Source organism: Protopterus annectens, chromosome 1.part1 (genome assembly GCF_019279795.1).
Source record: "Protopterus annectens isolate FY-2018-M chromosome 1.part1, PAN1.0, whole genome shotgun sequence".
In the NCBI taxonomy this organism is placed as follows: domain Eukaryota; kingdom Metazoa; phylum Chordata; order Ceratodontiformes; family Protopteridae; genus Protopterus; species Protopterus annectens.
The window spans coordinates 1,473,910,821-1,473,927,439 of NC_056726.1; the positions used below are offsets into that span (position 1 = coordinate 1,473,910,821).

The 16,619-nt window shown below is 41.3% G+C and overlaps 1 protein-coding gene across 1 annotated transcript in view; it reads left to right on the forward strand.

Annotated features, from left to right (window-relative positions):
* The window catches only part of FAM167B (family with sequence similarity 167 member B), a 39,256-nt gene extending 22,894 nt beyond the window's left edge, over positions 1–16,362 (forward strand). Inside the window, exon 2 of the mRNA XM_044082488.1 lies at positions 14,907–16,362. Within this exon, the coding sequence (XP_043938423.1) occupies positions 14,907–15,170 (264 nt within the window). The 3' untranslated portion in view covers positions 15,171–16,362. The remainder of the gene's footprint in view (positions 1–14,906) is intronic.
* Positions 16,363–16,619: the final 257 nt, after the last annotated feature.

The following is a 16,619-nucleotide window of genomic DNA, read 5'->3' on the forward strand; positions in this document are numbered from 1 at the left end:
TCTTTTAAAGCTCATTATGTGCATGTCTGTGTGTGTGTGTGTGTGTGTGTGTGTGTGTGTGTGTGTGTGTGTGTGTGTGTGTGTGTGTGTGTGTGTGTGTGTGTCCGCTTGCTTGCATGCTTGAGTGCATGTGTGCATGTGTGCGTGTGTGTGTGTGTGTGTGTGTGTGTGTGTGTGTGTGTGTGCTTCAGTTATTCAGTTATGGCTCCCAGTAGAAAGGAGACTACAACATTTTTCTTGCTTTCAGCAGGTAAGAATTTGTTAAACCACTGGAGGGTGACTATGAGTTGTCATATAACACCAAAGGAAAAAAAATGAAGGCAGGAAATGCTTATGTACAAAATATTGGAATATATAAATATAACAAAAAAAATAAGGAAAGAGCAATATTTCTTGGACAGAGCACATTCTATAAAGATGATTTACATAATTATTCATTTCTATTAATAAAAAATAAAATAAATAAATGAAAACAATCGGGAAGAGCACATTTTCTAAAGAAGTATTACTGGAGCTTCAAAAGTGCTCAGTAATGCTCCCCCCTTTTGGTAATGCTTTTAAAATTGTCTCTGTGGTGGTCCTAGACTTATACCTGCATTAAGCTGTCACTCCACTGATCTTGTTCCTTTAGTCTAGTAACCCCCTTCTTCTCATACCACATTATATTATAAACTACACTGCATTTGTGTCACCTACAGAAAATTTCCAAGTCCTCTCTAGGTTTGAATCCCAAGTGTGTTGGATGCTGGTCCTGTTAACCAGAAAAAAATCTCTGAGAAGCTAAATTTGTTGTACTTTTTCCTGAACTGGCTTCAAGTCCAGTTCAAGTTATATCAACGGACACAATTTATCATGCCGTTATCTGATACCAAGTGATCATAAATGTAATGCTGGCTGTAGACAGTTTGTGTAGTTAATAATACAGTCGTTCTGTTGTATGTCCTGTTTAATGTCTTTATTTTTATTAGGAATTGCTGTACAAGTAGCAATTATTCAATGTTCACTACATTACAAGTGATGAATTATATCACATTTACAAGGAGAAAAGACTTGTTACTGCACTGACTTTCTTTTAGAGTATATGATATGGACAGGTTTATTAGATACTACTCAGTCTTAACATTTTAGTAAACAGATATATAAATGTGTAATTATAGCACTAGGGTCGGTTGACCTAAGTAGTTGGTAGACTTGTAGGCCAGGGGACCAGTGACGAGCCTAGCCCAAACGTCTAGTTGCCCCAAGTCGCTGTTGTGTAAGTGACTTGCTCAAGATCACACAGTAGGCAAATGAAGGCTTAGGGAATCAAACCTTGCACGACAGGAATGACAGCTCACAGCCGTAACCTTTTGCAACAACTGCCAGACCTATAATGTTCTAATGTTCTGCTGTAACACACTCCACTTAATATCTTGTAATCACTTATCTCATAGGATTTCACATCCAGTAAATAAACCGCAAGTTGTACAGCTCTAATTCCTTCTCCTGAATGCCACGAGTTAATAGACCAAGAACTGTTCAGATAAATTCCACATGATCAGCTTGAACATGTTGTGAGAACAAAGAGATCATTCATAATATGCTATTTATACATCGTCTGCATGTCTCAGGCATAAAAAGCTCTGACATTGTTCAGAAATCAACAACAATATTTGTTGGATATGCTGCACTGACCTTTAATTAATGAGAAGAAACAGAAGCTGAACAATTTCTACATCTTTTTTTATGGACACACCATCTTCTGCCTACATTTTTTCATAGTGCCTAATTATATCCAGTATTGATAAGATGATATCATTTAATGAACACGTTTACAAAGTTTTAAGTGTTGGACAGCTTATCTAATAAGATGCTCAAGCAATATAGATCCACTTAAACAGGCAAACAAAAATGTTAATCAAAATCATAAACTTACAGTTAGAATAAATGTCATTAATAAAAATGGATATAGAAAGGCAACCTAAACATATAATGGCTCTTCTGGACTTGTTTTTAAGGTTTTGATCTGCCTTACCTGATGAGGTAAAGAATTCTAAAATGTGCAAAGCAATGAGACCAGGAAGGTAACAAGCAGTCAGTGGGGGGCTTCAAAACGTGCATTTGGTATGTCTAGTAATTCCTTGTCAATGGACCATTTGGGGGTATGGAGATCTTAAAAGTAGCCCAATTCCTGGTCATTACTTAAGTGATTAATTTTACTGATCCATGCATACCCTTTTCAGCCATAATCGTGGTGATGAAGACAAGGTCAACCAAATCACACCGGCAATTTAAAGTAGCAATCATCTGGAGGGAGGGAAGGGTGAAGTGTAATCACCCAGAAAAAAAAAATTATAGACCTTGATAAAATGCACACACTCATCAGAGACAATACTGAACTGCAGACCTATGAGACAATAGCACCAACCTATAACTGCTGCAAGGATGATCAGTAAATCACTTAAGCTAGTATCACTTATCCTATTTTACATGGACTTGCCTTAAATTGTGTTACCTGACAATCATTACTGGTGCATTACATACTAATTTGTTATGCTGTTCTAAATTCAGCTTAGGTATGTTGAAGCCAGATCTGCTTTTACTAAATTAGTACCCCTTGTAAATGCCTTTACATTTGATCCCTTATCAATGTATAGTCGTTATGTTTTGTTCGTTACATTCCTAAGTGCTCCTTGAGATTGGCAAACGATGTATTATATTATTACTGATTCCTGAAGTTCAAAGATCCTGTATGATTTAGTTTGTCCAGGCAGACCACCTATGTTCTTATTTAAGTAGCTAATAATTCAATATTCACAGCAGTTACATGGTTTGATCTGCTTTGTTTGACGATCTATGACCCACTTCTCTGTTTCATTTCTTATTGTACTGTGTGTCCTCTGTGCAATTTGGCCTTTTGCTCAACATTTCCTAACTAGTTATTACCATTGTTTATGGAACTGCTTGTAGTCGGTTTGTCTGCATGTCAGCCCAACAGTTATAATGTTTGTACATATACAATTTATTCTCTCTGCATATTAGTTCTTTCCTTAATAACCTCTGTCCATACTAACTTTACCATGTAGACAGAAACCTTCTTTATTAGCAAAATCTTAGGTAACTCTACTCTGCTTTGCGGGGTTACCAGATTTACCTATGCTTAATTATTGTTGTGTTTGCACCTAAATCAAGTCATTTTGTACTTTTGTACTTTTGTACTTTTGTGCCTGTTTTGTGGCTGCAAGAGGTGCATAAAGCAATCTGCCCACACAGTTAAACAAACAAACAAACAAACAGGCAAATAAACAAACAAAAATAAATATAGATTCATAGGTAGGTACTAGGCTATCAGCCCTAGGGCCCATACAAGCCTAGCGAAAAAATGTACCCTGGCTTTCACCACCCAAGAAAATTATTTTCCTGTGCCCCTGTCGAGCAGAGTCATAGAAGTGATACCCGGGGTGAATTTCTCATTTCCCATACAATCATCAAGATTTTTCTTGAAGAGTGCTAATGAGGAGCTCTGTTTGACATAGATAGGTAGTCTGTTCCAGAGTATGGGAAGTCTCTGGGACAGGAATCTATCCCTCCAGCATGTTCTGTTTATTGTGGTGACAAGGCTTAGATCCCTAGAGCGTGTAGCTTGGAGGGATTGGGATTTCTTTAAGTGGAGCATGTCCAACAGCTCTGGGTTTGACATAGCTTTGTATGTTAGTTTCATAGTTTCATAGTTTCATAGTAGTGTACTAGGCTATCTGCCCGGGGGCATTTATAAGCCTAGCCAACAGTGATGTGGCTTTACGCCACCCCATACTATATAGTTGCGCCTCTCTAGTAGTGACACATGTGGAACCCCATTATTTAGTAAACTATACCTCTGTCTAGTAGTGACACTGAGGTCACTCCCGGGGTAAACTTGCGATCTCCCATCCATGCATCGAGATTTTTCTTGAACAGTGCCAATGAAGGGCTCTGTCTCACGTGAACTGGGATTTTGTTCCAGAGTATGGGTAACCTCTGTGTTATGAATCTATCCCTCCAGCATGTTCTATTCATATTTGTGCAGAGGTTGAAATCTTTAGCTCGTGTGGTTCTGGTGGATTTGGATTTTTGAGATGGAGCATGTCCATCAATTCCTGGTTGGACATGGCCCTGTATGTTAGGCACAAATCACCTCTGAGCAGGCGGTATGCTACTGAATAGAGCTGGAGTTTCTTTAATCTAGCTGGATAAGGCACATGTTTTAGACCTATGATCCTCTTGGTGAGGTACTTCTGGGGTCTTTCCAGTTGTTGCATGTGCCGGGTGAGATACATCCCAAATGGAGCATTATATTCAATCATGGGCCTGACAAGGGAGGAATACAGAGGTACAATGACCTCCTTTGATCTGGATGAGAATCCCTTCATGATGAGATGGGCAAGGTAGAAAGTCTTTCTGACCACTTTGGCAACATGGTTGTCAAAGGAGAGGTCACTATCGACTTGAGTCCCCAGGTCTCTGATTACATCTTCTGTATTCAGTGGGTTATTGTCTACATGATAGTTTGTGGGTACTTTGTTTTTCCCAAAGGGCATGACTATACATTTTTTGGCGTTAAGTTTGAGGCCATGATTCCGGCACCAGTTGTCCGTTTCAGTGAGACCTTTCTGTAGGATGTGTGTGTCGGCAGGTGAATCCACTATGGCACCCAGTTTGCAGTCATCTGCAAACTTTGTCAGCCATAATCCTTCCATATTTGCTTTCACATCTGAGAAATAAATGCGGAATAGGAGTGGACCCAAGACTGAGCCCTGTGGGACACCACTTGTGACGGGTTTTGAGTCTGACATGGCTCCAGCAATTTTAACCTTATGGGTTCTGTTTTTTAGCCAATTTGCTACCCATCTTGTGACATATGGATTTACATTTAGGCTGCTGAGCTTGTCAATGATGCTAGAGTGTGGTATTGTGTCAAAGGCCTTAGCCAAGTCCAAATAGGCAGTGTGGACAGCCTTGCCCTCATCGATGGCACTAGTGACTGTCTCAAAGAAGTCAACCAGGTTTAAGAGGCAGGATCTGCCTTTTACAAAACCGAACTGTGTGGGATCAAGGGTCTGTAGATCCCCAATGTCGCTATTTATGAGTTCCATGATGATTCTTTCCATAGCCTTACAGATCAGGCTGGTCAAACTTATGGGGCGGTAGTTACCTGGGTCAGTAGAATTTCCCCCTTTGTGGAGTGGGACCACTGTTGCTGTGCGCCAGTGTTCAGGTACATATCCTGTAGTGAGGCTAAGATTGAATAGAGTTCTTAGGGGTGGGTTTAGTTCATCTTGGAGTTCACGTAACACGCAACCGGGATACCATCGGGTCCCATAGATGCTGTGTTTTTGCCTTGTTGAGTGCTGATTTCACCTGTGTGTCTGTGATGACAGGTGGGTTACATTCAGCAGGGATAGTTACTTCATCTTTAGGGGTGAGGGAGGGAGAAATTTGCACTGAACCTATCTGCCAGAATGTTGGCAATCCCAGTCGGCTCAGTGAATTTTTCGTCATTGCGTACTAGCTCAGCGCATATCTGAGAATTTCCTCCCAAGGTTCTGACATAATTGAAGAAGGCTTTGTGATTGTCTTTGGTATCCTTGGCAATCTTTTTCTCAAAGTTTGCTTTAGATGTTTTTATGAGAGAGCGTAGTTTTTTACTTGTGCTGATCAGGAAGCCTTTCCCTTGTGGGATTTGGCTCTGTCCTGCAGCAGCTTCCTTCTTTTGTTGTACAGTTTGTTTATAGCGGGGGTCCACCAAACCGGGCGTTTTCCCTTGGTGGGGTGGTTTTTGGTTTTAGTTGGGATTGCCTGATCCATGCATTCCTGGAGATGTCCGTAGAAGGCTTTTGTGAAGGATTCAGCATTTTGGGATGTGGTTTCCATTAACCCAGTAGGCTTAAAGGATATCATTTCTGACTTAAGGAGCGCAAAGTCAGCTTTTGAAAAGTTTTTCACTGTAGTCTTTTGTTCTGGGGGTGGAGGTGGGATATGTACATCCAACGTGATCAGTTTATGATCAGATCTTACTAGTGAGGGGTTTATATCCGGTGCGGAGCATTTGGACCCCATGTTTGTGATAATCAGGTCAAGTATATTATCTCTCCTCATAGGAGAGGTGACCAGTTGCTCCATAGCATTTGAGTTTATGAATTCCAGGAATCTTTGGGCCAGGGTGTTAGGGCTAGAATAGTGGGCCCAGTCTATGTTGGGGTAATTGAAGTCACCCAATATGATGGTGTTTGGTGTGACATTCATATCCTCCAGTGTTTTCAGGAATGCTTGATGGGATTCCTGGGATTGGGAGGGTGTTCTATAACATGTGACCAGTTGTATGGCAGTTTTGCCAATGGTGAGTAGAACTTGTATGGTTTCTGATGCTTCATGAGTAGCCACCAATCGAGAGGTGTAGGTGTCCTTTATGAAAATGGACACTCCCCCTCCCTTTGTGGTTCGGCCTGGAACTTGAGGGCGAAGCATGATATGAGGTATAGCCTGGTAGCGCTGGAGTGTTCTCAGGAGCCTTGAACCAGGTTTCAGTTACTGCACAGACATCGATGTTCTCCATACTGAGAAGTGCTTCGAGTGCCTGCATCTTGAGATTTAGACTTCTGGCGTTGAGCAGCATTACCCTTAATTTTTTTCCATTTTTGTTTTTTATGGAGGTTGATTTGTCCTTTGAGCATTGCCTAAAAAAGGCACTATGGGGGTGGCAAGAGCCTTGGCCAGTATCCGGAAGCCCAGTGGTGACAGGTGCAAGCCATCCCTTGTGAAGCAACGTGGCTTGTCCAGCATATCATCCCAGGCTGACAGACATTGGATCCCCCTAGAATGACACCAGTGATTAAGCCAATTGTTAAAACTGATCATTTTGTCTTTGTACTGAGGCATCATTCTTGGCGAGGGCAGGATGCTGCTCAGGGTCAGGGTCATACCAGTCTGGGCTACATAATCGGAGAGCTCCTCAATGTCTCTTTTCATGTAGTCCAGGGAGGTACGTCTCAGGTCATTCACACCCGCATGGACAATGACTGAATCATATTTGTACTTGCTTTGGAGTGACCTGAGTGCGTGTGTAATGTGGCGGATCCTAGCCCCCGATAGGCAGCTCACCGTTACCCTCTCCTTATTCAGCCTGGTAAGTGGAACATCGGTGTGTCTGACTATAGAGTCACCTATTACTAATGTCTCTGGCATAGTATTTTGCCTTAGGGGCTGTGATTGTGACACACCTGTTGCTTGAGGTATGTGTTGTAGGGGGTGTGTTTTGTGTGTGTGTATTTCTGTGTGTCTGCTTTGGAGACCTCTGTTGTTTTGGTAAGTTTTTGACAAGAGCCTCAGTATGTCTTTGTGTTTTATGTGTTTGGTTTGCATTGGTGGTGGTTATATGTGTGACTGGTTTTGCTTTGGGTGTGGGTACCATCTCTTCCTGACTGGTCTTGCCAGTCCTGAGTTGAGAGAGTTCAGCCTCCAGTCTGGCTATATAGTTGCATCTCTCACAAGTATATGTGTTAGTAGGAAGGAGGAGAGGGTTGTCTGTGTACATGAGACAATTGTAACATTGTCTTAAGATTCCCAGATTAACCAGCTGAACAAGAGAGGATGCTAGTGGTCTACCACTCGACATACTAGAATATTATAAGGAGTGTTGTGCCTTTAAGGGAAGTGGGTATTCACAGGGGTAGTGGATGCCTGTGGTGCTTACTTTAGGGTAAGAGTGCTTGGTTTTATTATGAGTGCTTGCTAAGGATAGAAGTTCCGAAAACAAGTGCTAATATATACAGCTAGATAGACTGAGTAGAGCTTCTAAGGGAAAAATTGAAGAGCAGACTTGGCGGAGCCAGAAAAAGTTAAAACCTGTATAGAATAGTTTACACCTGTATAACCGCTGTTGCGCTAGGTGCCCGACTGCGCAAAGGCGCGCAAAACGCCCTGAGGCGGATTTTTATACAGGGAACTTGAAAAGAGCTGGAAATGGTCCAAAGCAACCAATGAATTACAGCTCAAGTGCTGAGATCACTTCCCCCAGGGACAGATAGGCTGCTCAAGGCTCCCCACTCCCACTGGTGAGCTCAGAAACTTCCTTCTATCCAAGTAAGGCAATGGCCAACACAGGAACTACACACAGCCCAGAATACAGCAAAGCCTGTATACTGGTCTTAACTAGTCGAGCAAAGGCAGGAAAACAAGGAGTATTTTTTTTGTTTTTTTTAGAAAAGAACACAGAAATGCAGTAAGGCAAACAGTAAAATCGATTAACACAGGCTAGCACACTTTAGTGAGCAGCCTCAGCAATTAAATTAGCAAAAAAACAGTAATATTCGACCAGAGTCGACCAAAATGCTACTTTTAAGTGCAGATACTTTAGAATACAGCAGAAAAACACAAAACAGTTGTATCTTATTAAATGAAAGCCAGAGAGGACAATGCAGATAAAAAAAGCCAAAAAGTACTTAAATCAGGAAAGTGGTCGCTTCTTTCAGTTCTCTGTAGCCAGGACCCCTCTGCAGGACCACGTGGAGCTCTGCTTGGGTATATAGCCAAAAAAACGCCCTGAGGCGGATTTTTATACAGGGAACTTGAAAAGAGCTGGAAATGGTCCAAGGCAACCAATGAATTACAGCTCAAGTGCTGAGATCACTTCCCCCAGGGACAGATAGGCTGCTCAAGGCTCCCCACTCCCACTGGTGAGCTCAGAAACTTCCTTCTATCCAAGTAAGGCAATGGCCAACACAGGAACTACACACAGCCCAGAATACAGCAAAGCCTGTATACTGGTCTTAACTAGTCGAGCAAAGGCGGGAAAACAAGGAGTATTTTTTTTTTTTGTTTGTTTTTAGAAAAGAACACAGAAATGCAGTAAGGCAAACAGTAAAATCGATTAACACAGGCTAGCACACTTTAGTGAGCAGCCTCAGCAATTAAATTAGCAAAAAAACAGTAATATTCGACCAGAGTCGACCAAAATGCTACTTTTAAGTGCAGATACTTTAGAATACAGCAGAAAAACACAAACAGTTGTATCTTATTAAATGAAAGCCAGAGAGGACAATGCAGATAAAAAAAGCCAAAAAGTACTTAAATCAGGAAAGTGGTCGCTTCTTTCAGTTCTCTGTAGCCAGGACCCCTCTGCAGGACCACGTGGAGCTCTGCTTGGGTATATAGCCAAAAAAAACGCCCTGAGGCGGATTTTTATACAGGGAACTTGAAAAGAGCTGGAAATGGTCCAAGGCAACCAATGAATTACAGCTCAAGTGCTGAGATCACTTCCCCCAGGGACAGATAGGCTGCTCAAGGCTCCCCACTCCCACTGGTGAGCTCAGAAACTTCCTTCTATCCAAGTAAGGCAATGGCCAACACAGGAACTACACACAGCCCAGAATACAGCAAAGCCTGTATACTGGTCTTAACTAGTCGAGCAAAGGCGGGAAAACAAGGAGTATTTTTTTTTTTTGTTTTTGTTTTTTTAGAAAAGAACACAGAAATGCAGTAAGGCAAACAGTAAAATCGATTAACACAGGCTAGCACACTTTAGTGAGCAGCCTCAGCAATTAAATTAGCAAAAAAACAGTAATATTCGACCAGAGTCGACCAAAATGCTACTTTTAAGTGCAGATACTTTAGAATACAGCAGAAAAACACAAACAGTTGTATCTTATTAAATGAAAGCCAGAGAGGACAATGCAGATAAAAAAAGCCAAAAAGTACTTAAATCAGGAAAGTGGTCGCTTCTTTCAGTTCTCTGTAGCCAGGACCCCTCTGCAGGACCACGTGGAGCTCTGCTTGGGTATATAGCCAAAAAAAAGCCCTGAGGCGGATTTTTATACAGGGAACTTGAAAAGAGCTGGAAATGGTCCAAGGCAACCAATGAATTACAGCTCAAGTGCTGAGATCACTTCCCCCAGGGACAGATAGGCTGCTCAAGGCTCCCCACTCCCACTGGTGAGCTCAGAAACTTCCTTCTATCCAAGTAAGGCAATGGCCAACACAGGAACTACACACAGCCCAGAATACAGCAAAGCCTGTATACTGGTCTTAACTAGTCGAGCAAAGGCGGGAAAACAAGGAGTATTTTTTTTTTGTTGTTTTTTTAGAAAAGAACACAGAAATGCAGTAAGGCAAACAGTAAAATCGATTAACACAGGCTAGCACACTTTAGTGAGCAGCCTCAGCAATTAAATTAGCAAAAAAACAGTAATATTCGACCAGAGTCGACCAAAATGCTACTTTTAAGTGCAGATACTTTAGAATACAGCAGAAAAACACAAAAACAGTTGTATCTTATTAAATGAAAGCCAGAGATTGCCCCTGAGTAGGCGATATGTGATGGAGTAAAGCTGTAGTTTTTTGAGACGGTCTGCATAGGGCATCTGTTTGAGGCCAGTAATCCTCTTTGTGAGGTATTTCTGTGGTCTTTCCAGTTGTTGTAGATGTCTTGTGAGGTACATACCAAAAGGGGCGTTGTACTCTATAATGGGTCTAATGAGTGATGAGTAGAGGGGAACAATGACCTCTTTTTTTCTGGATGAGAATCCTTTTGTGATGAGATGAGCCACGTAGAAGGATTTCCTGACCACTGTGGTGATGTGATTATCAAAGGAGAGACTACTGTCCACCTGTGTCCCAAGGTCTCTTATCACATTTTCGGCATTAAGTAGACTTCCAGCTATGTGGTAGTTCATGGGTACAGAGTTTTTACCAAAGGGGATGACAATACACTTTTTGGCATTGAGCTTCAGGCCATGGATTTGACACCAGGTATCTGTCTCAGTGAGGCCCTTTTGTAGTTTGTCCACATCGTTAGGAGTTTCGATTATGGCTCCTAGTTTGCAGTCATCTGCAAACTTTGTTAATAAAGACCTTCTGTGTTGGCCTGCACTTCAGAGAAGTAGATACCAAACAGGAGAGGACCCAGGACTGAACCCTGTGGTACTCCACTTGTCACTGGTCTGATGTCGGATTTGGAATCCGCTACTTTCACAGTGTGGGTTCTGTCCGTGAGCCAGTTGGCAACCCATCTTGTGACATAGGGATTTATACCTAGTTTAGTGAGCTTATCTATAATTCCAGAGTGGGGGATGGTGTCGAAAGCCTTGGCGAGATCTAGATAAGCTGTGTGAACCATTTTACCCTCATCTATGGCTTTGGTGGCTGCTTCAAAGAAGTCAATCAGGTTTAGGAGACATGATCTGCCTTTTACAAATCCAAACTGAGTAGGGTCCAGAGTTTGGAGATTACCAATGTCTTTGTTTATGAGTTCCACAATGATACGTTCCATGGCCTTGCAGACCAGGCTCGTCAGGCTAATGGGGCAGTAGTTCCCAGGGTCGGTCGTGGCTCCCCCTTTGTGGAGTGGGATAACTGTCATAGTGCGCCATTCAGTGGGTACAAAGCCTGAGGTGAGGCTATGATTGAACATGGTACTTAGGTAGGGTGCCAGTTCATTCTGTAGGTCGTGTAGAACGCAGCCTGGGATATTGTCAGGTCCCATGGATGCTGTGTTCTTGGCTTTGGAGAGTGTGTTTTTTACCTGTGCAGCCGTGATTATAGGAACTTTGCATTCTTCCGGTATAGAGATGGGCCCTCTAGGGGTGAGAGGGGGGTAAAGTTAGCACTGAACCTATCTGCTAGGATGTTGGCAATATCAGTTGGTTCTGTATATTTAGTGCCATTATGCTGTAACTCAGAACAGATCTGAGTGTTCCCATTTAGATTCTTGACATAGCTATAGAATGCTTTGTGGTTGTCTTTAGAGTCAGTGGCAATTTTGTTTTCGTAACTAGCTTTGGAGGATTTTATGAGGGATCTCAGCTTCTTACTGAGGTTGACCAGGGAGTTCCTCCAGTCATGGGATTTTACTCTTTTTTGCAACAGTTTCTTTCTTCTGTTCTAGAGTTTGTTTATGGCAGAGGACCACCAGATTGGCTTCCTTTTTTTGGAGGATAACATCTTGGTTCTATTAGGGATAGCATGATCCATGCACTCGTGTAAGTGCTTATAAAGTGCATTTGTGTAGGATTCGGCAGTCATACCTCTATTGTCCATCTGCATGGGTGTCATGAAGTTTCCCACTTCTGTCTTAAGAAGTGTGAAGTTGGCTTTGGAGAAGTTTTTTACGATGGTTTCCCTAATTGGGGCTGGGGGTGGGATGTGGATGTCTAGGCTGATTAACTTATGGTCGGATCTGACCAACGAGGAATTGACCTCTGTTGTGGAACACCGGTTTCCCATGTTGGTAATGACCAGGTCTAGGATATTGCTGCCCCTGGTGGGGGTGTGAGTAAGTTGATCCAAGGCGATGGAATTTATGAATTCTAGAAAACGTTGAGCAAAAGAGTTGGTACATGAGTAGTTTTCCCAGTTAATGGTGGGGTAGTTGAAATCGCCCATTATTAGGGTGTTGGGTTGTACCCTAATACTTTCCAGTGTATCAAGAAATGAGGAGTGTGAATCCTGGGGCATGGTGGGGGGTCTGTAGCAAGCTACAATTTGGATTGCGGTCTTGCCCAGAGTTAGTTGCACTTGGATAATCTCGGATGCATTATGCTGTGCAACTAGCCTGGAGGTGTGGATATCCTTAATGAATATGGACACGCCTCCGCCTTTAGTGCTTCTTTCTGAGTTAGGTGGCTGAAAGGTGTGGTATGAATTGAAGCCTGCTAATGCAGGGGTGCTCTCTGGAGCTTTGAACCAGGTCTCTGTCACTGCACAGATGTCAATGTTCTCCATTTTAAGGAGTGCCTCGAGTGAGTGCATTTTGAGGTTTAGACTTCTAGCATTGAGAAGCATTACCCTCAGATTTTGCTTGCTTGTACCTGTTATGGTGGTGAATTTGTCATTTGAACCTTGCCTAAAAAAGGCACTATAGGGGTGGCAAGAGGCTTAGCCAGTATCCGGAATCCTAAGGGCGACAGGTGCAGGCCATCTTTGGCAAAGCATCATGGACTGTCGATCATGTCGTCCCAGGCAGACAAATACTGGATATTTAACTATAATTGCGGTACCAGTGACCAAGTCATATGTAGCTTGTGTTTCAGTCACTGAAAATTATTTGGTTAGGGACCTAGGCAAGTCAAAGTCTGATTGAAAGGAGTATTCTGCTGAAATTTTAAGGAAGGATAATTATTATCTGTTTACCTGTGAAAGTTAATGCTGCACTGTGTATTAAAGGTTGAAATACCTCATGTCATCATTTCTTGTACGCCAAAACATCTTGGGACAGGTACAGCCACCTTACAGAATAAAAGTTCACTGTTCCTGTAATCTCACAATATCCCACTACCACAGCAGTTTTTCATGACAAACACAGCTCTAACTGGGTACTAAACTTAATCAAATATATAGGTACCTTTGGAAACACATGCAACTACCTACTGAAATTGCAGTTCCCACATTTGGGCGTCCCATGATTTCAAATTATTGTAAGCAAATGCTGAAAATGTCATGCACCATCATTACTGTGTTGAGAATTATATATTAATGTCTAACTTGGATTTGTCTGTACAGTGAAGGGGAAATATTGGTTGCTAGCAAAAGTACACAAAAAGAGGTTTCCTGAGATTTTTGGGTTGACTGTCTCAGCACAGGAACTCTGCACCCAGTGAATGACTTTATATACAGGAAAAGGAAAGGATATCCTCTACAAAAATGCACATTGTAGTGGCCACGAGTGCAGTTAATTTCAGAAGATTCTGTTTATGTTCTAGAGCAAGAAGGAGGAACTGTCCCTTATGGATGATGGTGTATCCAGTTCCAGATGCATATTTTATATATATATATATATATATATATATATATATATATATATATATATATATATATATATATATATGTATCTTGAGTTCATAAAGTGGAAGGATCGGAAGATCGCAACCCCAGAAGCATGAAATTCAAAATCTCGAATGCGGGAGATTTTGAATTAGCAGTTCTGGTGTTGGGCTGTCTTCATGGATTCAGGTAAGTGTTTATGTTTAAGGTTGTTGGGTAGGGGCTGTAGTGTGTGTTAGTGTGCGTTGTTACTGTGATGTGTGTGTGCAAGAGGAATGGTGGTGATGTTTTGCGTCTGTGTGTATGTAGTGCAACCTTGTAGTTAGACTAATTCAGCAGGGGGGGTGGGGGGTGCAGCCCCTCACATGGGTCGTGCAGGGGGGGCTTGCCCCCCTGCATATCATAAGGGTAGGTGTGTGTGCTTATTTAGCTGTGTGCGTGTGTGTTGTAATGGTGTTTGAAAGTGTTGTGAGTTTGAATTTCGCTGTTTTGCAGTTTTGGGATTTAGGGCTTCGTGATTGTGTAGTTTCAGGTATTTGAATTTTCTCCTTTATAGGCTCGAGATTCTGCAATTCGAGATTTCAGAAGTTCAAGGTTATAAAGAGAATTTATATATATATATATATATATATATATATATATATATATATATATATATATCAGTATATATACACACACACACACACACACACACACACACACACACACACACACACACACACACACACACACACACACACACACACACACACACACATGCACACACACACACACACACACACACACACACACACACATATATATATATATATATATATATATATATATAGTTAATCTTAGTGAAGACTATATCCAATACTCACATTGTTCCAGTGGTTTCGGATTTCATTTTACTAAATAAATTTAACTTAACTTTGTCCAGTTTCATTATTAATAAGTCCGTTGTCCACCTTGGTATTGAAAGTGCTCTATGATTATAATAATAAATGGCACAAAATGATTTTCATCATTCAGGATGCAGAAGTAATAACTGAGCCATGAATTTTATTTTCACTTACTTTGCATTCACATGACAGCAGTAACCAGGATGCAGTAGAAGAGACTGACTTACCGTTTTCTTCTGCTTCTTCCCTCAGAGAGAAATGCAAGCTTTGGACCACCAGCTAGCCAGACAGCTGATGAAGCTTCGGTATGAGATTCACAAAGTGAAGGTGGAGCAGGTCTGCCATGAACACAAAGAGATGCTGGACGATGCTACCTTTGGACTGGAGGGCTGCGGTGAGGACTCTGATTTGCTGTGTGACATCCCACTGAAGGCGGCATTCACACTGTCCATGCCACTGAAGCACATCGGTGTTACCAGGATGAACATCAACTCCCGCCGATTCTCACTGTGCTAATATTGCTGTGGTTTCAGTGAGTGGACATATTGGGACTGATGAACACTCCAAGCAGACCAACTTTTCTGATCTTCCAAAAGACACCCCACAGCAGAACATTAAAAAGTCAAATGCTACACTGCCAAACAATGTGATTAATTCACTACAGAGCTTGCTGTAGTAATATGGCATATCTTTTGCATTTAAATAACATTTGCTGCTCAAGTCCTTACTATGTCTATTCCGAGCCTTTTTTGTCACTCTAAATTTACTGTTTTTGATCACATCCTGTCTGCCATTGCTTGCATTACTGCAGTTGCACTTTCAGTAGAGAATGCGTTTATCACTTATAGCAGTTGTTGACATACCACAATTGCACTTTTCATTTGTGAATGCCTGTACTACTTTTAGACTAAGCCTGTGTTTATGAGATGTTTGATTGAAGAACTCTTTCTATGTGAACCTACAAAGTGCAGAGAGAACTCAAATGCTTGAAGAAACTAATGACAGGTACAACAACCCAGAGATTTAGAAACATATTTTAAATCATGCTGGAAAGTTATTGTTTTTTTTTTTTTTTTTCAGAAAAGGCTGGAATTTTAAGTCAGAGTTCTTTGAGCTCTTGTAGATCATTATTGCAAATAAGAAATGGGCCTTTTAAAGATGATCTAACTAGTAACCATTGATCTGCATGTATGTATATAATGCACCATATGCTAAAATCTGTCCATTTCTCTAATGAAAGTCATGTCTTAAAAAAGCCCAAGATCCTGAAACTTGTTAAATTCTACAAAGTGCTTGGTAATACAGAAAGCCTTGAGTAGGTTTGGTTAAACAGCATTCCCTTTGGCAGCCAAAAGTAGTCTTACATAGGATTTCACTATGGTCAATTATTAACCATCTCACTTTAAAATCATAGCTTTGATCATTTCCCTTAAATCCTCAGAAGTTTCACTGACTAAGGGATAGGTTTTTTTCAAAAGCTACAGGTTTTCAGATGTCTAGTTTTACTATATCTTGTATTATTGTTTCTTTTTCAACAAGAGTGTATAGTCTATGATATACTGACATTTCTTTCATGATTGCTTTCTCTGCCTTCTTCACAATAAGTGTTAGATCAATGTTGTCTCCCCTACAACCCTCAGTTGGATAAAGCAGGTGCCAGAGAATGACTAAATAAATCAGTGTATGAATAAAACTTGCAATCTTTAAATTAGTGTTTTTTCAATTTTTATTTACTTTGTCTTTTCCACTATGAAAGTTAATTTATTTGTAGATCAGGCAAGATGCTCCATGGGCAAAAGTAACATTTTTTTCAGGTTTTCAAGGACAGCCTAGGAGCTCTAATGTAGTTGCCTGACTTGTTCAGTCTTAGTATGCAAGTAAACGTGAAACAGAATCAAATACAGGACTACAGGATTAAGTTAGACAAAAGCTCATACTCTCAGGATCTTATTCTGTTTTCTCACT